Below are 22,423 nucleotides of genomic sequence, written 5' to 3'. Positions count from 1 at the left end.
TGTGTGTCTGTGCATGCACGCGTATCTATGTGTGTGAATATGTGCCTGTCTGAATGTGTGCTGTATGTGTGCCTGCACTTCACATCCAAATGAAAATGAAAAGGGTTTAAATTATCCCACAGCTGATTAGACTGTAGCCACACTCTGGGGCACTGTGTGTGTGGAAAACCCTCACTCGGATGAAGGAGAAGACAGCTACTGACACCAGTCTTACTAATTCAATGAACAAGCCTTCATGGACGTTAATCCCTTGGTGAATGTTTGTGCTCTGTGTCTGCTTGGTGAAGCTTACACCAAGGTGCAAAGTTGGTAGGAATTGGGTGTCAGAAAGTTCTAACTTGGCAGTTGCTAACCCTGGAGGGTTCTTCATTAGCAGAAGGAGCCTGCCCTCTGCTTGGACTTACCGTTCATTGAGACAGCAGTAGATTATGGGATTGTACATTGTGGAACTCATGGCGAGCCAGAAGATGGCCAGGTATACTTGCTGGATGTATTTCTCCTGGTAAATCTCAGGGTGGAAGAGGGCAAGCAGGAAGTAGATGTGAAAGGGAAGCCAGCACACAGCGAAGGTAGTCACCACTACAATCATCATCTTCACCACCTGCAAGGGCAGAAGGGATAACCGTCAGATGGCCAATTCCTCACGTTCCGCCCCAGATTCCAAACCACACCACAAGCTCAGGCTGGCTCAGTTCAGTCTCGAATTCTGTAATGTTGAGCACAGCAACTGCTTTGAGGAATTGGAAGACAATAGACAGTTAGAAAGTTAGAGAGATAGATAGAAAGACTGAGAGAGAGAGGTAGACAAACAGCTAACTAGACAAGCAGTTGGAGAGGCAGTTAAACAGATTGTTCGTTCATTATGTGCTGTGTTGTATGACATGGGTGATCATGGTCTTTCCATAACTATGATTGTTCTTGGCTAATTTTTCCAAGGAAGTGGTCTAGCCTTTTTCTGGGCAGTATCTTTACAAGGGTAGTGGTCTACTCAATTATCAATACTCTTCAGAGATTGTCTGCCTGGTGTCAGTGGTCACATAACCAGGACTTGTGATATGCACCAGCTGCTCGTACGACCATCCACCACCTGCTCCCATGACTTCACGTGACCCTGATCGGAGGTGGAGGGGGGGCTAAGCAGGTGCTACACCTTGCCCAAGGGTGACCTGCAGGCTAGTGGAAGCAAGGAGTACCTTACAACTCCTTTGGTAGGGATGTATCTCCACCCTGCCACCTGTGATAACAGATAGATAGATAATAGGTAGATAAATAGAGAGATAGATAGATAGACCTATAGACAGACACATACATATAGAAGCTTGTGGAATATTTCTGTTTCAGAGTTCCACAAACTAATTAGAAAGATTAATGCACACTATCCAATGGGCAATGAAGAGATTATGTTCTGATATTACTTATGCATTGTTACTCTCAATTGAAAAACTACAGCAATTGCATTCAATGGGAGTTTCCTTTCTCCCAATCCTCCCAATCGCAGATGCCATTTGCTGGAGGAAAGTAGTCAACAGAAGACCTTACTCACCTTCCTCTTGGAAATGAGCTGCTCCCTATATCTGTCTGAGGAATCCCCCGGAATCTCACTGGCCCACAGCGTCCTGCCCACAACTGTGTACGTAAACCCCATCACAATCAGGGGCATGAAGTAGACAAGGGCTATCACACAGATGTGGTACCTGTTTGGAAGATTTGGCATCAGTCAGTGAAGATTACCATCTAGCAATTCTGATCCCTGAGGGTTTATGGAGGAGTTCTAGATCAAGTCAAGTTTATTGCCATTTAACCATATACATGTATATGGTCAAATGAGACCGTGATTCTCTGGAGCACAGTGTAAAGCACACAGTAGTACACGTAACACACAGTAACTTATGGAAGTAAGGATAAGATCTATAGATGAATTATGCATAAAATAAACAAAGTGCATAAATTAAGTATTGTAAGTGTAATGCCCCGGTTAAGATTTCTACTGCTATGCCCTGAGGTAGTTTATATTAGCAGTTTTCTTTAAAAGTAGTGTGCCATGCTGGGAAGTGTGTTTTGTCAGTGGCTGAGATAAGGATCCTTGTTGTCCAATTTAGCAATGTGAGTTAGCCAATCAGGATTGTGGGATTCTTCCTTACGGCAGCAGTGAGAACAGCCTGGGTGAGGGGTAATCTCTGATAATGGATGCTGCTTTCCTGTGACAGTACTCCATGCAGATGTGCTCAGTGATGGCGAGGGATTTACCTGTGATTGACTGAGCCATATCCATTACCCTTTATAGGATTTTCCATTCAAGGGCATTGGAGTTTTCACACCAGATCATGATGCAAACAGTCAATGTACTCTCCATCACACATCTATAGAAGTTTGTCAAAGTTTTAGATGTCATACTGAATCTTTGCAAACTTCTAATGTGCTGACATGCTTTCTTCGTAATTGCACTTACACGCTGGACCCAGGACAGATCCTCTAAAATGATAACACCGAGGAATTTAAAGTTGCTGACCCTCTCCACCTCTGATTCCCTGATGAGGACTGGCTCATCGATCTCTGGTTTTCCCCTCCTGAAGTCAATAATCAGTTCCTTAGTCTTGCTGACATTGAGTGAGAGGTGCTGTTGTGGCATTACTTAGCCAGATTTTCAATCTCCCTTCTATATACTGATTCCTCATCATCTTTGATTCAGCCAATGACGGCGGTGTCTTCAGCAACCCTAAATATGGCTTTGGAGCTGTGCTTAGCCACACAGTCATAATTATGAAGCAAGTAGAGCAGGAGGATAAGCACTGAGCCTTGTAGTGCTGAAGGTTATTGTGAAGGATATGTTATTACCAATCTGAACTGACTGTGATCTGCAAGTGAGGAAATCGAGAATCCAATTTTATAAGGAGGTATTGACGCCAATGTCTTGGGGCTTATTTATTAGTTTTAAGGAGATGATGGTATTGAATGCTGAGCTGTAGTTGATAAAGAGCATCCTGATGTATGTACTTTTGCTGTCCAGGTGTTGCAGGGTTGAGTGAAGAGTCAATGAGATGGCATCTGCTGTGGACCTGTTGCTTCAGTAGGCAAATTGGTGCAGATCAAATTGGCTTCTTAGGCGGGAGTTGATAATGTTTCATCACCAACCTCTCAAAGCACTTCATCACTGTGGATGTAAGTGCTCCTGGATGATAGTCATTGAGGCAGGTTACTACATTCTTCTTAAGCACTGGTATAACTGAAGGCTGCTTGAAGCAGGTGGGTACCTCAGATTACTGAAGCAGGAGGTTAAAGATATCAGCGAACACTCCAGCCAGTTGATTAGCACAGGTCTTTAGTACTGGGCCAGGTACCCCATCTGGGCCAGCTGCTTTTCGTGGGTTCAGCTTCCTGAAAATTGCTCTCCGGAATGACTGCTTGCATCGTCATCACCTGACCTGACTGCCACTGATCAGACGGATCTCATAGTTCAACCAGGGCTTTTGGTTTGGGAAGAATAAATGATTTTGTGGGAGACACACATTTTTAATTGTTTTTATAAAGTCCGAGACAGCCCTGGTGTATTCATCCATTCAAAGAGACCCGTCTTTTTCTCTAAAGTCCATTTTGCCATCAGCAAGTTGACAACATCAGGTGATATTTAAAAGGTGTATGGGTTTGATCTTTCAGGAACAATGAACACTGGGGTTTTGATGGCTTCATTTGTTTGTATTGCATTCCATTCCACTTTTAAAATCCTCTTAAACAGTTCACCAGTGTGACAATATAGCCTCTTTATATGCAAATGAACAACACAGTCAACAAAGCCTGAATGTTCCATAATTTTAGGGAAATAATATTGCTTTTTTTCTGAAAGATCTTCAGCAAGCTCTTCCCCTAGGACCTATTCACATGCATACTTTACAGGGATTCACCGACAGCCATCTTGAGATTCAGATTGGCTTTAAGCCGGAGCAGCTCTAGAAGCTGCAGGAACTCAGTGGGTTCAAAGATTCAAAGTGCATTTGTTGTCAAAGTATACAGCTCTGAGGTTTGTCTTCCCCACAGACAGCCATGAAACAAAGAAAACCATGGAACCTCCTCAGAGAAAAACATCAACCTCCCTCCTCCCACATGAAAAAAAAACAACTTGCGCAAACAGGAAAAAAGTGTTAAAAATTCAGAGTGTGGGACACAAAATCAGAAGAGTCCAGCTCAGCTCAGTTCAGTTCAATCTCAGAGTTATGTCGTTCATTATCAGCAGGCCGCTCCAATCAAAATTGTCCAAAATAGCAACAAAACAGAAGGGGCGACCAGAAACCAGCAACACGTCATAACATGGGTCTGGCATTATCTATGGAGGTAAGTGGACAGTTGATGTTTCAACTCGACACCTTTCATCTGGACTGAAAGATAGGGTTGAGCTAGCTGGTATAAGAACGTGGGGGGAAAGAGTGGAGCAAGAGCTGGGAGGCAGTAGGTGGATTCAGGTGAGCAGGGAGGATGATAAACAGATGAGGGAGGGAGGAGAGCGGAAATGATGTCAGATGATGGGGGGCTGAAAGGTCAGAGTGACAAATGGCTGAAAAAGGAATCTGAAAGGGGAGAATGGTAGAGTATGGAATAAAGGGAGGTGCTGGGGCATGGAATGAGATAGGATGATTGGAACCAGCTGAGTTAGAGGAGTTAGAGTTAATGAATATAAAGGGAGCAGTTACCAGACATTTGATAATTTGACGTTCGTGCCATCAGGGTAGAGCCTGCCCAGGTGGAAATGCAATGCTGTTTCTCTAATTTGTGCATAGCCTTGGCGTGACAGTGGAGGAGGCCGTGGGCAGGCATGTTGGTGTGGGGATGGGCAATGGAATTAAAATGGCTGGTTGCTGGGTGATCCAGGCCAGCATGGTGGATGGAGCGAAGGTGCTTCGTGAAGGTGTTGGCTTTAAGACGGCTCTGCTACTTGTTACGAGTGGGTAAGGGGATGGAGGAGAAGCTGCCCAGCATCCCAGGGTGAGTGAGGAATAAATTAAGTGGCAACATCAAAAGCAAGGACACTATTTAATGCTCCTATGCCTAGCCAACTGGAGGCTCTATTCTCTCTGACGTTGATGTTCATTTGCCCCAGGGTGCAATAATACTGAACAAAGCTTTTGCTTCCTAAATACTTTTGGGTGTATCTTATGGACTTTGGGCTGTTGATCATAAAAATCACCATGAAATTTTACTATAATGCACCAGTTTTTGAAGTCATCTATATTTGCTATTTCAATTAATAATTCAAGTCAATTAAAATCTTGCCCACAATGTAAGCTGAGAAGTTTTCTATCTTGTCCAGAAATGCCTGGGCATGCTTAAGCAGGCAAGATGCTCCATGTCAGGACATTTTTTTAAAAGGCTATAAATTGCCATGAAGTATTTTGATATTTAAGAGAAATGATTCCCAGAATAACTGATGCCAAGATTAAGGAAGGCAAACAACAACAAAAGTCCTGATGAAGGGTCTCGGCCTGAAACGTCGACTGCACCTCTTCCTAGAGATGCTGCCTGGCCTGCTGCATTCACCAGCAACTTTTATGTGTGTTAAGGAAGGCATCTTTATTGGTCCTTAAATTAGATAGCTCGTCAATGACAGACAATTCAAAGAACTTCTAGTGGGACTGGAGAAAATCGCATGGAAGGCTTTCACAGATGTTGTTGAAAATTTTCTTATTTTCAACTACAGAACGTTAAACTACATGCAGCTGGTTGACAACCTGCTTCAAGCATGCAAAACCATGTCACCAAAGATTCATTTTCCGCATTTCATTTAGACTTCTTCCCAGCAAGTCTTGGTGCTGTCAGTGACAAGCTAGTGAAAGGTTGCACCAGGACTTTGTGGACATGCAGAACTGGTATCAGGGCAACTGGAATCCGTCAATGCTGGCTGATTATTCTTCGACACTTAAGCCAGAAGCCTTAGACCCTGAGTGCAAATGAAGTAATCAACAAAACATTTTTAGCTTAGGTGAACTATTGCAAAACATCAGCACCATAATTCAATCAAATGTATTATATTTAATAAAAGTTTATTTCTTGTTTCTCCAAATTCCTATGTGATACAAGTAGTCTGACATTATATTTGTGTTCAGCTTCAAGCAGTCTGTCATAAGCGAGAAGAAAATTCTGAGGATAGAATACTTTAGAAAAAAATTGTTGTCCATTGTAACTAAACAACTCAGAACTCCCAGCAAACACGTCTCATCCATACATCTTGTCTCAGTCTAACCTTTCAGAACTGCCCCCCACCATAAAAAATAAACCATACCTTTGTGGCTAGTAGCACAGCAGTGAGCATACCGCAATTATAGTTATAGACAACCAGGTTCAATTCCCATCGCTGTCTGTAAGGAGTTTGTACTTTCTCCTAGTGAACCATTTGAGTTTCAGCTTGGCACTGCAGTTCCCGCCCACATTCCAAATTCAAAGGTTAATTGGTCACATTGGGCCTGTTACCATGCTGTATCTCTAAATCTACTGTAAATATAAAATGTCACACTGTTTCTTTTCCCTGTGTTTGCAGTCACTGGCTCCCTCATTCATTTTCTCCTGACCCATCTGATGGCCACTGTTACATCTCTGCTCAAGGAATCCTGCGATTTTCTATTTCAGAGACTACAGCCCCAATTTATGTGTAACCTCTTCTCGACTTAACTCTCGAAGCCCATGTATTACTCTGGCATGCAATTTACACCCAAAACATGCTTCACAAGATATGGTAATCAGACCTGCTCACGATACTTCAGTGTGATCCACTCAGGCTTTGTATAACGGAGTATACCTTGATTCTAACCTTCCAGAAATAGGATAAATTTACATAAGCCTTTTAATGGCCAGCTTTAGCATTTTAATGGCCTGTGGTTGCGGGGGTCACAGCGTGGAAAGGGCTAAAATGATGTGCTAACGGAACAAAGCACAGACACTTTGTACAGGCTTTTCAACATGTGGAAGTTCTCTAAGGCAACAGGCAAGATGATAAGGCGGCAGAGACAGCTTGCAGACTGATTTATACTTCTGCGTCAAATGGACGCCGTAACCTACGCAAGTGGCTTACGCATGTTGTGAGCATTTATACTAGTGTGTTGGTGTGTCTGCATTGCACTGCAATCTGGACACATCGCACATGCTCACACACCTGCCAGTGCAAGGCTTCATGGTCTTGGTAGGGTCTTGGCCTGAAATGTCGACTGCACCTCTTCCTAGAGATGCTGCCTGGCCTGCTGCGTTCACCAGCAACTTTTATGTGTGTTGCTTAAAGCGAGTGTCTTTTTTCGTAAAAGCGAAATGTGTCCTCAATAATTTTGGAGGTCTGTAAAGCTTTATGGAAAGCATTGCAGCCAGAGTTCCTTCCCTGCCCTTCGGTCAGGCAATGGGAAGCTATTGCAGCGTAGGAGGAAATGCGATGCTGCCAAGTGGACCAATCACAGTTGTTGCGGTCTGCGTTGCTGCTACATGTAGTTACATTTTGGGAGAGGTGCGCGTCAGGCTGCGGCATAGGGATCTGCGTAGGCTCTGCATAGAGTTTGCGACCACGCCATACCTATGGCGTCGATTTGATGCAGAAGTATAAATCAGCCTTTAGGCTACGTCCACACTAGACCGGATAATTTTGAAAACGTCGGTTTCGAGTAAAAACGACAGGCGTCCACACTAGGCGTTTTTCAAAATATCTCTGTCTACATTAAAACGGATATTTGGGCGAATCTACTCCTACTGGGCATGCGCAGACACATCTACAGAAAACAAGCGACGAGGAAACGGTATAATATTTATGTTTCCGCGGCGGTGTTGTGCTATTTCTATTGATCAAAAACTAGAGTACCAGCAACAACAGCGAAAGAAAGTTTTCAACAATGTCTTCGAGGAATACAAAGAAAACCTCCGCTGGGAAAAGCAGACCAGACTTCTTCATTTAGACAGACAATGAAGTCGAGTTGTTTCTGCGAGTTACAAATGACTACAAAGTCAGCAAAGCAGTGGAGATGTTTAACTCCAGACAAGCTATTAACGTAGACAATAAAGTAAACAACACACGCATGAAGCTGTCCTCTACCCAAGATCAACAAGAGAGTGGAATCTTCTGCCACCAGACCTGCGCAGTATTTCTGACATTAATATTTTTAAAGATAGACTCAATCAAATCAATTTCGGGGACCTAGTCAAAAAAGCTCGCTTTACAATTTAACTCTCACACCGTTCACACCGACTGCACGTTATAACAGCCAGCCGGCAGTGCTTGTGCAGTACCAAGCAGAAGCAGAGAAAGCATTGTTGCTGTGGTGTTGTCATGACAGCGTTTTTAAATATCTCTGTTTACCCCGTCCACATAACAATGCATAACAATCGTTTTCAAATTTACACACTCTGGAGAGTGTTCTAGAAAAGCTCCATTTTCGGGGGATGAAAATGCCATTTCAATGTGGATGGCGGGTCAAAACGAAGAGAAAAAGCTTCGTTTTCAAAATTATCCGGTGTAGTGTGGACGTAGCTCGACTTAGTGCAGTCACCCAGGCTGAACATGGCCCTTAAATGCCCAACTCTCCTTTGTATAGTTATTCTATTCAAGCCTGGGAACAAAATCACCAAGCATACCATAAGACAAAGGAGCAGAAGTCAGCCGTTTGACCCATCGAGTCTGCTCCGCCATTTTATCATGAGCTGATCCATTCTCCCATTTAGTCCCACTCCCCCGCCTTCTCACCATAACCTTTGATGCCCTGGCTACTCAGATACCTATCAATCTCTGCCTTAAATACACCCAATGACTTGGCCTCCACTGCCACCTGTGGCAACAAATTCCATAGATTCACCACCCTCTGGCTAAAAAAATTTCTTTGCATCTCTATTCTGAATGGGTGCCCTTCAATCCTTAAATCATGCCCTCTCATACTAGACTCCCCCATCATGGGAAACAACTTTGCCACATCCACTCTGTCCATGTCTTTCAACATTCGAACTGTTTCTATGAGGCCCCCCTCATTCTTCTAAACTCCAAGGAATACAGTCCAAGAGCAGACAAACGTTCCTCATATGTTAAGCTTTTCATTCCCGGAATCATTCTAGTGAACCTTCTCTGTACCCTCTCAGCACATCCTTTCCTAAATAAGGAGCCCAAAACTGCCCACAATACTCCAAGTGAGGTCTTACCAGTGCCTTATAGAGCCTCAACATCACATCCCTGCTCCTATACTCTATTCCTCTAGAAATGAATGCCAACATTGCATTCACCTTCTTCACCACCGACTCAACCTGGAGGTTAACCTTAAGGGTATCCTGCTCGAGGACTCCCAAGTCCCGTTCAATCTCAGAAGTTTGAATTCTATCCCCATTTAAATAATAGTCTGCCCATTTATTTCTTCTGCCAAAGTGCATAACCATACACTTTCCAACATTGTATTTCATTTGCCACTTCTTTGCCCATTCTTCCAATCTATCCAAGTCTCTCTGCAGACTCTCTGTTTCCTCAGCACTACCGGCCCCTCCACCTACCTTCATATCATCAGCAAGCTTAGCCACAAAGCCATCTATTCCATAATCCAAATCGTTGATGTACAACGTAAAATGAAGTGGCCCCAACACAGACCCCTGTGGAACACCACTGGTAACCGGCAGTCAACCAGAATAGGATCCCTGTATTCCCACTCTCTGTTTCCTGCCAATCAGCAAATGCCCTATCCAAGTATGTAACTTTCCCGTAATTCCAAGGGCTCTTATCTTGTTAAGTAGCCTCATGTATGGCACCTTGTCAAAGGCCTTCTGAAAATCCAAATATACAACATCCACTGCATCTCCCTTGTCTAGCCTACTTGTAATTTCCTCAAAAAATTGTCATAGGTTTGTCAGGCAGGATTTTCCTTTAAGGAAACCATGCTGATTTCTGCCTATCTTGTCATATGCCTCCAGGTACTCCGTAACCTCATCCTTGACAAATCGACTTCAACAACTTCCCAATGTCAAGCTAACAGGTCTATAATTTCTTTTTTGCTTCCTTGCCCCCTTCTTAAATAGCAGGGTGACATTTGCAATCTTCCAGCCCTCCGGAACCATGCCAGAATCTATGGACTTTTGAAAGATTATCGCTAATGCTTCCGCAATCTCCACAGCTACTTCCTTCAGAACACGAGGGTGCATTCCATCTGGTTCGGGGGATTTATCCACCTTTAGACTATTCAGCTTCCTGAGTACTTTCTCTGTCGTAATTGTGACTGTGCACACTTCTCTTCCCTGCCACCCTTGAGTGTCCAGTATACAGCTGATGTCTTCCTCAGTGAAGACTGATGCAAAATACTTGTTCAGTTCCTCCGCCATCTCCTTATCTCCCATTATAATTTCTCCAGCATCATTTTCTATGTGTCCTATATCTACTCTCACCTGTCTATTAATCTTTATATATTTGAAAAAGCTTTTAGTATCCTCTTTGATATTATTAGCTAGCTTCCTTTCATAATTCATCTTTTCCTTCTTAGTTTCCTTTTGTAAGCTTTTAAAAACTTCCCAATCCTCTGTCTTCCCACTAATTTTTGCTTCCTTGTATGCCCTCTCCTTTGCTTTAACTTTGGCTTTGACTTCTCTTGTCAGCCATGGTTGCATCCTTTTTCCATTCGAGAATTTCTTCTTTTTTGGAATATACCTGTCTTGCACCTTCTTCACTTCTCGCATAAACTCCAGCCACTGCTGCTCTGCAGTCCTTCCTGCCAGTGTCCCTTTCCAGTCAACTTTGGCCATTTCCTCTCTCACGCCACTATAATTTCCTTCACTCCATTGAAATACCCACACATTGGATTTTGGCTTCTCTTTTTCAAATTTCACAGTGAACTCAATCATGTTATGATCACTGTCTCCTAAGGGTTCCTTCACCTCAATCTCAATAATCACCTCTGGTTCATTACACAATACCCAATCCAGTACAGCCGATCCCCTAGTGGGCTGAACAACAAGCTGTTCTAAAAAGTCATCTCGCAGACGTTCTACAAATTCTCTCTCTTGAGATCCAGTGCTGACCTGATTTTCCCAATCCACTCACATGTTAAAATCCCACACAGTTATCATAACACTGCCCTTCTGATAGGCCTTTTCTATTTCCTGTTGTAATTTGTAGTCCACATCACTGCAGCTGTTTGGAGGCCTGTATATAACTGCCATCAGCGTCCTTTTACCCCTGCGATTTCTTAGCTCAACCCATAAAGATTCTGCACCTTCTGATCCTATGTCGCCTCTTTCTAATGATTTGATATCATTTCTTACCAATAAAGCCATGCCTCCCCCTCTGCCTACCTTCCTATCCTTCTGATACACCGTGTATCCTTGGACGTTCAGCTCCCAGAGACATGCATCCTTTAGCCAGGTCTCAGTGATGGCCACAATATCATACCTGCCAATCTGTAGCTGTACGACAAGATCGTCCTTTTTTCTTTATGCTGTGTGCATTTAAGTATAACACCTTAAGATCAGTATCTGATACCAAAACAGGACAAAGATGCAAATGAAGGATTCTAGGGCAACTTTTGCTATTGGACAGTTATTTTACTAATTCTCAAGTATTATTGGCCTTGAATTGGTTAATAACACATGAAATATGTATATGAGTGGTACATAAATATGCAAATGATAGGATTCAGAAGTGCACAAACTTTCTATTGGATCAATATCTGTATCCAACTCGTCAATTTGTATATAAAAATGGCATTTCTCCGTTCAAACCTCAGAACAGTTTGGTGACAAAGGCCAGTCTATTCTTGTTCGTTCATTCATTATGTGCCATGTTATATGACATGGGCAATTGTGGTCTTTCCATGGCCACGATTGTTCTTGGCAAATTTTTCTTCAGAAGTGGTTTGTTTTCTTCTGGACAGTGTATTTACAAGATGGGTGACCCCAGCAATTATCAATACTCTTCAGGGACTGTCTGCCTGGCATCAGTGGTCACATGACCAGGACTTATGATGTGCACCAGCTGCTCGTACAACCATCCACCACCTGCTCCTATGGCTTCATGTGATCCTGACTTGGGGGGCTAATCCAGTGCTACACCTTGCCCAAAAGTGACCTAATGTCCCTTTAGATCTCCAGAGGACCATTGGCATGGTTCTTGTGGAGAATATAGTTCCACTTCAGGGAGAATCTAGAAACGTGGTTACTGTTTGAAGGTCATGGGTGACCTATTTAAGAGATGGGTGAGACTATTGCTTTTTTTTCCCTCCAAGGCCTATGGGTCTTTGGGAATTTCTTTTCCACAAAGCACCGTGGAAGCAAAGTACTCGAATATTTTATGGCAAGGGGAGTCAAATTCGTAATCAGCCAGGAATGGATGGAAAAGCAGAAATACAGAGTTATAGAGAAAGGAAGGAAAGTGGGTGACACGATAACATAGAGGTTAATGCAGTCGCTGTCCAGTGCCAGTCATCACCAATCATAGTTTGGTTCTGGCCGCTATCTGCCAGGAGTTTGTACGTTCTTCCTGTGACCCCGTGGGTTTCCACTGGGTGCTCTGGTTTCCACCCACATTCTGGAGACGTACAAGTTCAGGTTAGTGAGTTGAGGGCATGCTATGTTGGCGTTGGAGGCATGGCAACACTTGTGGGCAGCCCAGTAGAATCCTCACTGATTTGATTTGACTCAAATGATGCATTTCATTGTATGTTTCAATGTACTGTAGATGTGACAAATAAAGTTCCTCTTTAATCTTTAATATATTTTACACAGTCTTACACCATTTTACCATTTTCAACCAGATCATTGGGAACTCTACAGGATTTAGATTTCCCTGCAGATTCTGCCATTGCCCCTGTGGGACAGGGGATTCCCAACCTTTTTTATGCCATGGACCGATGCCATTGAGTAACGGGCCTGTAGACGCCAGTTTGGGAACCCCTGCTATGGGAGAACTTTATTCCATTTCCTCCCTACAATCTTCTGTGCAAAGCAGGAATCTGCCTTTGAGGTGACCTCTTGTCAGGCTGTGAAAGCTTCTTGAGTATAGTGTGTCTAGTCAGTTATTCAGTCACAGGGTCATAACTATTTATAACTGAACAATTGCTCAGATGCTCAGCCACACAAAGTGACACCAACAGCATATTCATCCAGCCTCCCCTATTTCAATCCCCTTCAGCGCTGCCAAATGTGCTCTGCTCTCTATCAGAAACTTTATTACAAATCCAACCAAATTACATCCACACATGCACTTGTTCATAAGCAGCACAGTGGCTCAGCTAGCAGAGCTACTGCCTCAAAGTGTTGGGGACCGTGTTAAATCCTGATGTTGTCCATGTGGAGTTTGCATGTTCTCTCCTGACCATGTGGGTTGCCTTTAGTTTCTCCAATTTCCTTCCACCTTCCAAAGACATGTAGGTTGATAGATTAATTGGCAATTATAAATTGCCCCCCAGAGGGTGGACTAGAATCTGGAGGAGAAGTGTAGGAATGTGGATTAAGGTATAGTTAGTTTAAATGGATAGTTCATGGGCAGAAAAACTTGTTTCCTTGCTGTGTCTCTCTACAGTAAAATGCATCATTCACACTTTTTCTTCTTCCCTCCCACCCCCTAAGATTAAAACATAAGAACATAAGAAATAGGAGCAGGAGTTGGCCATCTGGCCCTTCGAGCCTGCTCTGCCATTCGATTAAATCATGGCTGATCTGGCCATGGACTCATCTCCATCTACCTGCCTATTCCCTATAACTCTTAATTTCCCTATTATGCAAAAATCTATCCAACCTTGTCTTAAGTATATTTACTGAGACAGCCTCTGCTGTTTCATTGGGCAGAGAATTCCACAGATTCACCACTCTCTGGGAAAAGTAGTTCCTCCTCATCTCTGTCCTAAATCTACTCTCCTGAAAGTTGAGGCTATGTCCCCTAGATCTAGTCTCACCTACCAGTGGAAACAACTTTCCTGCCTCTAACATCTATCCCTTTCATAATTTTATGTGTTTCTATAAGATCTCCTCTCATTCTTCTGAATTCCATTGAGTACAGTTCCAGGCGACTCAATCTCTCCTCATAGTCTAAGCCCCTCATCTCTGGAATCAACCTGGTGAACCTCCTCTGCACCACCTCCAAAGCCAGTATATCCTTCTTCAAGTAAGGAGACCAGAACTGCACGCAGTACTCCAGGTGCAGCCTCACCAGTACCCTGTACAGTTACAGCATAACCTTTCTGTCTTAAATTCAATCCCTCTAGCAATGAAGGCCAGCATTCCATTTGCCTTTCTGACAGCCTGCTGCACCTGCAAACCAACCTTTTGTGATTCATGCACAAGCACTCGCAAGTCCCCCTGAACAGCAGCATGCTGCAATCTTTTTTAGCATTGAAATAATAATCTGCTCTTTCATTTTTCCATCTTGCTAGATGAAACATAAATGTACTGCCGGTTAGTATAACCCGACATGAATGATTCTGAAAAGGTATAATGTTGTCACTGGCTTCTCAAGCTCTCAGGTTAGACTAAATAAGAATGTTTATACATTTATAAATTTGCTGATGATACAACCGTTGTTGGAAGAATCTCAGGTGGTGACAAGAGGGTGTACAGGAGTCAGATACACCAGTTAGTTGAGTGGTGTTGCAACAACAACCTTGCACTGTGGACTTCAGAAAGCGTAAGACGAAGGAACACAAACCAATCCTCAAAGAAGGATCAGAAGTGGAGGGAGTGAGCAGTTTCAAGTTCCTGGGTGTCAATATCTCTGAGGACCTAACTTGGATACAACATATTGATGCTACTATGAAGAAGGCAAGGCAGCAGCTGTAATTCATTAGGAGTTTGAGGAGATTTGGTTTGTCACCTAAAACACTCAAAAACTTCAAAAACTTCTACAAATGGACTGTAGAGAGCATTCTGACTGGCTGCATCACCTTCTGGTATGGGGGAGGATGGTGGTGGGTGGGGCTACTGCACTGGATCGAAGTAAGTTGCAGAAACTTGTAAGATTAATCAGCTCCATCGTGGGCACTAGCCTCCGTAGTATCCAAGACATTTTCAAGGAATGATGCCTTAGGAAAGTAGTGTCCATCATTAAGGATCCCCTTCAACCAGGATATACTCTCTTCTCATTGTTACAGTCAGGAAGGAAGTACAGAAGGCACACACTCAGTGATTCAGGAACAGTTTCTTCCCCCCGCTCTCAGATTTCTGAATGGTCATTGAGCCCATGAACACGTTCTCACTACTTTTTTATTTCTGTTTTTTTTTTTGCGTTACTTATTTTAACATAACTATTTAATAGACATATATATACTGTAATTCAGCTTATTTTTCTCTATATTTATCATGTATTTCACTGTACTGGGGCTGTAAAGTTTACAAATTTCATGACATGGGCCAATGATATTCAGCCTGATTCTAATTCTTCATATTCCTATGTGGTACCGTTATTCAAGAAGGGCAGCAGGGATAATTGAGTTAGTTATAGACCTATAGGACTAGAATAAGTGGTTGGGGAGATTAGGAAAAAAATCCTTTGAGAAAATATTAATCTATTCTTTGGAAACCTAATGATTAATGAAAGTAGTGATCTTGGTTTTGATCGTGTCTGACCAATTGAGCTGAGTTTTCCAAAGAGTTAATGAAATATACTGAGGAAGGCATTTGTGGTTGATGTTACTCACGTGGATCTCAGCAAGAACTTTGACAAGGCTCCGTATGGAAATCTAGTCCAAAAGATTAGAGCCCAAGACAAATATGTAAATTGTATATAAAACTGCCTTGGTAATAAGATGGTGGAAGGCAGCTTTTTGATTGGAAGCCCAAGACTAGTTTTGTCACACTTGATCAAAACTGGTACCTTTACTGTTTTTATATGCATTAATTATTTGGATTTGAATGTCAGAGGCATAATTGCTCAGTACACAGATGACACAAGAATTGGTGTTGTTGATAATGAGGAGGCTGAAGGGAAAATGGATAAATTCGTACCTCATTATGATGGAGTAGGTATTTGTAATCCTTTTCCCATGGTAGAGGTGTGTAGATTAGAGGGCATAGGCTTAGAACATAGAACATACACTCAGTGACACCTTTATCAGGCACAGGACTGGAACACAGTTTAGTCTTCTGTAGATGTAGCCCATTCACTTCAAAGTTTGACATGTTGTCCATTCAGAGATGCTCTTCTGCACACCACTGTTGTAACACATGGTTATTTGAGTTACTGTCACTTTCCTGTCAGCTTGAACCTGTCTGGCCGTTCTCTTTTAACCCCTCTCATTAATAAAGGCACTTTCAGCCACAGTTCTGCCGCTCACTGGATGTTTTTTGTTTCTTGCACCATTCCCTGTAAACTCTAGAGACTGTTGTGCATGAAAATCCCAGGAGATCAGCAATTACTGAGATACTTACAATCATTCCACAGTCAAATTCACTTAGACCACATTTCTGCCCCATTCTAATGTTGTGTCTGGACAACAACTGAACCTCTTGACCATGTCTGATTTGCTGCCATGTGATTGGCTAACTTGCATTAATGAGCAAGTGAACAGGTGTATCTAATAAAGTAGCCACTGAGTGTAGAACATGGAATGGCAAGGCAATCTTCAGGCCCTTCGGCCCATAATGCTGTGCCAACCTTTTAACCTGTTCCAAGATCAATCTACCCTTCCCTCCATTTTTCTTTCATCCATGTGTCTATCTAGGAACTTGTAAATGTCATTAATGTATCTAACTCTACCACCACCCCTACCAGCGCTCCATGCACCCACCATTCTCTGTGTAAAAAAAAAACATCTCTGACATATCCCCTCCAATCACCTTAAAATTGTGCCTTCTCATTTTAACCATTACTGCCCTGGGAAAAAGACACTACCTGTCCACTCTATCAATGTCTCTTATCATCTTAGACACCTCTATTAAGTCACCCCTCATCCTGCTTCACTTCAAAGAGAAAAGCCCTAGCTCACACAACCTATCCTCATAAGACATTCCCTCTAATCCAAAACAGCATCTTGGTAAATCTCCTCTGCCCTTCTCTAAAGCTTTTACATCCTTCCTATAATGAGGCGACCAGAACTGAACACAATACTCCAACTGTGGTCTAACCAGAGCTTTATAGAGTTTTGAGGAAAAAGTAAAAGGTTGGGGGAATTTGAAGAACTTTTTCATCCAATACTTCGTTGGAATTAGGAACACACTCCTTCAGTGGCGTGAAGGAGGCAGAGACTCACCATATAACATATAGGAAGTATCTAGGTGGCCATTTACGTAGTCAAGACGTTGGCAACTATGGACAACTGCCAGGAATAGGGACAGGTAGAAACAGGTATTTGATTGACTTCTGTGAATAAAATGAGCCACCTTTCTGTGATTTTTTGGGTGATCAATTTATTTTTTGGACCTGCTACTCTATCGGGTGGTGGACTGCAGATACGTCTCTACCAAAGGAGGTGTAAGCACTTCTTCCCCGCCACCTCCCCCCCCACTCCCCGGTAGCCTGCAGATCACCCTTGGCAAGGTGTAGCACCTGCTTAACCCTCGATCAAGGTCACGTGAAGCCATGGGAACAGGTGGTGGATGGTCGTATGAGTAGCTGGTGCATATCACAAGTCCTGGTTATGCGGCCACTGACACCAGGCAGACAATCTCTGAAGACATTGGTAGTGTCTGGGGTCACCCATCTTTGTAAAAACACTGCTCAGAAGAAGGCAATGGCAAACCACTTCTGCAGAAAAATTTGCCAAGAACAATCACGGTCATGGAAAGACCATGATCACCCACATCATACAACTTGACACTGCTGTGAACTACTGTATTATGGACTCCAAATCAAGTCCCACTAATTATTTGAACTTGCACCTGCAGCTGCCATCTATTCCCCTGTGTTTCACTCCAGGAGGTAAGGGAGATGCTTCTTATGAGGCACCACTGGCTGCTGGCAGGGGAGATCATTGCTGTGTCGATGGCCTGTGTGACTAGTTGACAAGGACAAAATGAACAATACAGAGTACAGTGTTAGTGAGATAACATGCCAGGGTAGGAGTGGTTAGATCTGCAGCATCGTGGCTTCAGCTGCCCGGGGTTCATTCCTGACATCCAGGGTTCTTGGTGTGGAATCTGCACGTTCTCTCTGTAACTACTTGGGTTTTCTCCTGATCTTTTGGTTTCATCGCCCTTTTCAACAACATCCAGCTTCAGAGATGACATGGCCTTTGTAAACTGAACTCTAGTGGGTAGGCTAAAGTCAAAGGGGCATTGATGGAGAGTAATGTAGTGGTTGGCGTTATTTGTTTATTTATTGCGATACAGCTCGGAGGAAGTCCTTCTGGTCCTTCAATCCACACCGCTCAACAATCCCCCGATTTAATCCTAGCCTAATCACGGGACAACTTATACTGATCAGTTAGCCTACTGACCAGTACGTCTTCAAATTGTGGGAGGAACCAGAGCATTCTCGCGGGGAGAACGTACAAACTCCTCACAGGCAATTAAACCTACATCACACACACTCCTTACAGGCAATTCTCCTTACGGGAATTGAACCTGGGTCGCCTGTACTGTGAAGCGATGAGCTAATCACTACGCCGCCTGGCTGCCTTAGCTTCAAAACATTAATCTAATTTGAAACAACACACGCAAAACACTGCAGGAATTCAGCATGTCAGGCAGCATCTATGGAAAAGAGTAAACAGTCAACGTTTCAGGCTGAGGTCCTCCTTCGGGACTGAGAAGGAAGGGGGAAAATGGCAGAATAAAAAAGTGAGGGGAGAAGAAAGAAACTCGCAGGAAAGTGATAAGTGAAGGAATGCAGGTTTGGCCTCGACCTTATTTAAGAGAGGCACACATGTATCACGGGATGTTGTATGCATTTAACATATTTTTGCATATAACCCCTAATTAATTATTTAAATGAACATGAATGCTCAATCAACCTATCTATATATATATATACATGATTACCCAAATATTATTGAAACATTAAATACACGACAATTAGCACAACACTTTACAGTACCAACGACCTAGGTTCAATTCCCATCGCCGCCAGTAAAGAGTTTATTCTTTCTTCCCATGAAAGCTTGGGTTTCCTCCGGGTGCTCCAATTTCCTCCCACAGTCCAAAGATGTACTGGTTGGTAGGTTAATTGGTCATTATAAATTGTTCTGTGATTAGGCTAGGATTAAGTCAGGGCATTGCTGGGGAGTGTGGCTCAAAGGGGTGGAAAGGCTTATTCTGTACTGAATCTCAATAAAATAAAATTGTAAATTCAAGATGTCATGAAAATAGGAAGTGAGGAACTTATGGGATAGCTCCTCTAGGAGTTGATAGGCACTAGATGGACTGAATGGTCTTCATCACAAAGCTAATGAAGTTGCTGCCTCGGAACTCCGGTGACCTGAATTTGATCATGACCACTGGCATTGTCTGCAGGGAGATTGTATACTTTCTATGTGACTTACAGATGCTCCAGTTTGGTTCTGTATCTGAAAATGGTATTGGTATTTACACTGGTTTATTATTGTCACATTAATTAATTAACTAATTTGTTCATTCATTGAGATATAGCGTGGAATAGGCCCTTCCGGCCTTTCGAGCCATGCCACCCTGCAATCCCCCAATTTAATCCTAGCCTAATCACAGCACAATTTACAAGGACCAGTTAACCTATTAACCGGTACACCTTTGGACTGTGGGAGGAAACTGGAGCACCCGGAGGAAACCCATGAGGTCACAGGGAGAACGTACAAACTCCTCAAATGAAATGAACCCGGGTCGCCTGTACCTATACTGCCCCAAGGTATGTTGTCATGACCCAGTCACGGGACAACTTACAATGACCAATTAACCTACCCAGTACGTCTCTGGACTGAGCACACAGGGAAAACCACGCGTTCCACGGGGGATACATACAGACTCTGTACAGATGGTGCCAGAATCGAACTCTGACCTCCGAAATGCCCCAGTCTGTAAAAGTATCGCACTAACCGCTATGCTACTGGGTGGAAGGGGAAAACGTGTCTACCATACTGTTCATGCAGATTAGATCATTGCACAATGCGTTGAGGTAGAACAAGGATGTTGACAGGATTTGAGGCCTGAGTTATAGAGAGTAGTTAGACAGGCTAGGACTCTATTCCTTGGAGCATAGGAGACTGTGATGTGATCTTGTGGAGGTGTGTAAAATCACAAGGGGCACAGATAGGGTGAGTGCTCACCATCTTTTTCCCAGAGTTGACAAATCAGGAATGGGAAGGCCAAGGTAATTAGGTTAGATTATGAGGACACTCAGTACTCGTTTATTGTCATTTAGAAATGCATGCATTAAGAAATGATACAATGTTCCTCCAGAGTGATATCACAAAAAAAGGGACAAACCAAAGACTAACACTGACAAGACCACATAATTATAACATATAGTTACAGCAGTGCAAAGCAATACCATAATTTGATAAAGGGCAGACCACGGGCATGGTAAAAAAAAGTCTTAATGATTCCAATTGACTCCCGATAGTCCTGATAGCAGGCGGCAAAAGGGAGAAACTCTCTCTGCCATAAACCTCCAGGCACCGACAACTGCCGATGCATTGGAAGCACCGACCACAGCTGACTCTGAGTCCGTCCGAAAACTTCGAGCCTCTGATCAGCCCTCCAACACCGAGCACCGAGCACCATCTCTGCCGAGCGCTTCGACCCTGGCCCCGGCCACCAAGCAACAAGCAAAGCTGAGGACTCGGGGCCTTCTCCTCCGGAGATTCTGGATCACACAGTAGCAGCGGCAGTGAAAAAGGCACTTCAGAAGTTTCTCCAGATGTTCCTCCGTTCTCTCACATCTGTCTCCATCAAATCAGGATTGTGCACGGCACCCTACTTGACAGATTACAGATATCGTTCACCGGAGTGGCCGCTACACGCTGCGTCGCACCGCCATCTTCTCCCTCTGTCTAAGGTAGGAACCTGTTCGGCACAGCTTTGTGTGCCAAAGGGCCTGTACTGTGCTGTAGGTTTTCTGTGTTTCTATGAGAGGGCACAGGTTTCAGCTGAGAGACAAAAGATGTAATAGGACATTGAGGGGCAACTTCTTTTACACAAAGGGAGGTGTTGATGCGGAATGAGCTGCCAGAGGAAGTGGTTGAGGCAGGTGCAATAACAGCTTGTAAAGGAAAGTTGGATGGTACACAGATAGAAAGGTTCAGGAGGTTATGGGCCAAATACTGACAAATGAGATTAGTTTGGATGGAGCAACTTGTTCAGCATGCACCAGATGGGCTGAAAGGTCTCTTTCTATGTTGCATGACTCAATGTCTACGAATTCTTTTAATTATTTCCATTTTGACTGTAACGCAATGCACTTACATTTCCATTTAGGTGAATATATTTAGAACATAGAACATAGAATAGTACAGCACAGTAAAGGCCCTTCAGCCCACAATGTTGTGCCGACTCTTAAACACTGCCTCCCATATAACCCCCCAATGGGAGGCATTTAATACCCCAACACCACAACGGAGTGTGGTGGAACAGTCGGTTGGCACAGTAACGTACTGGTTAGCACAACGCTTTACCAGACAGACAACCCGGGTTCAGTTCCCGCTATTGTCTGTAAGGAGGTTGTACGTTTTCCTTGTGACTGCGTGGGTTTCCTCCGGGTGCTCCAGTTTCCTCCCACAGTCTAAAGCCGTACCAGTCAGTAGGTTAATTGATCACTGTAAATTGTCCTGTGATTAAACCAGGATTAAATCAGGCGCTTGCTGGGCAACACAGTTTGAAGGACCAGAAGGGTCGATTCTGCACTATATCTCAATAATTAACTAACTAACTAACTAACTAAATAAATAAATAACAGAAGCAGAATGGTTAATATAACACCTTACAGTGCTAGTAATGTGGGTTCAATTCCCACCACTGTCTGTAAGGAACTTTTAAGTTCTACTCCACCCCCCCAACCATTTTTGTGTGGTTTTCCACCGTGTGCACCTGTTTCGTCTCACACACGTTCTAAAGTAAGTTTCAGGCATGTTATGTTGGCACCTGAAGCATAGCGATACTTATGGGGCTGAGCCCGGACTGCATGGGTCATCGACACAACTGACGTATTTCACTGTATGGTTCAATGGATGTGACACATAAGTTCAATGTTTATGCTTGTACACCACTGTTAACCTACTCAGACTTCTTCAGAATCAGTTTCTAACCTGTAACTTTCAACACCAGGATTCCCAACCTGGGGTGTACGGATCCCTTGCTTAATGGTTTTGGTCCACGCCGGAAAAACATGCTTGGAAACCCCAGAGTTAGAAGGACTAAGGGTCTGGGTGTGCGAGAGCACATCCTCCTGGCAGCTCTGCTTTCGGGTTTCACCTCACCATCATTTGGAAATATATCGCCAATCTTTCGTGCCTGTTGGTTCTGAATCGCTGAAACCCCTCCCTACCAGTGGCATGAGAACATCGCCAGCATTATTGCATGTTTTGAGATACAGTGAAAAGCTTTTCTT

General features: G+C 43.4%; 1 protein-coding gene across 2 annotated transcripts in view; it reads right to left on the bottom strand.

Moving 5' to 3' along the window:
• LOC140201876 (substance-P receptor-like) overlaps positions 1-22,423 on the bottom strand; it is a 100,562-nt gene that overhangs the window by 14,722 nt on the left and 63,417 nt on the right. For both annotated transcript variants that reach the window (XM_072266633.1, XM_072266632.1), the window contains exons 3-4: positions 1,544-1,694; positions 405-601 (exon numbers count right to left, since the gene is read on the bottom strand). In XM_072266633.1, coding sequence (XP_072122734.1) covers positions 405-601; positions 1,544-1,694 — 348 coding nt within the window. The remainder of the gene's footprint in view (positions 1-404; positions 602-1,543; positions 1,695-22,423) is intronic.

The sequence above is a fragment of the Mobula birostris genome, chromosome 8, assembly GCF_030028105.1.
Source record: "Mobula birostris isolate sMobBir1 chromosome 8, sMobBir1.hap1, whole genome shotgun sequence".
Taxonomy (NCBI): domain Eukaryota; kingdom Metazoa; phylum Chordata; class Chondrichthyes; order Myliobatiformes; family Myliobatidae; genus Mobula; species Mobula birostris.
This window is presented reverse-complemented; position numbering and strand designations above follow the sequence as displayed.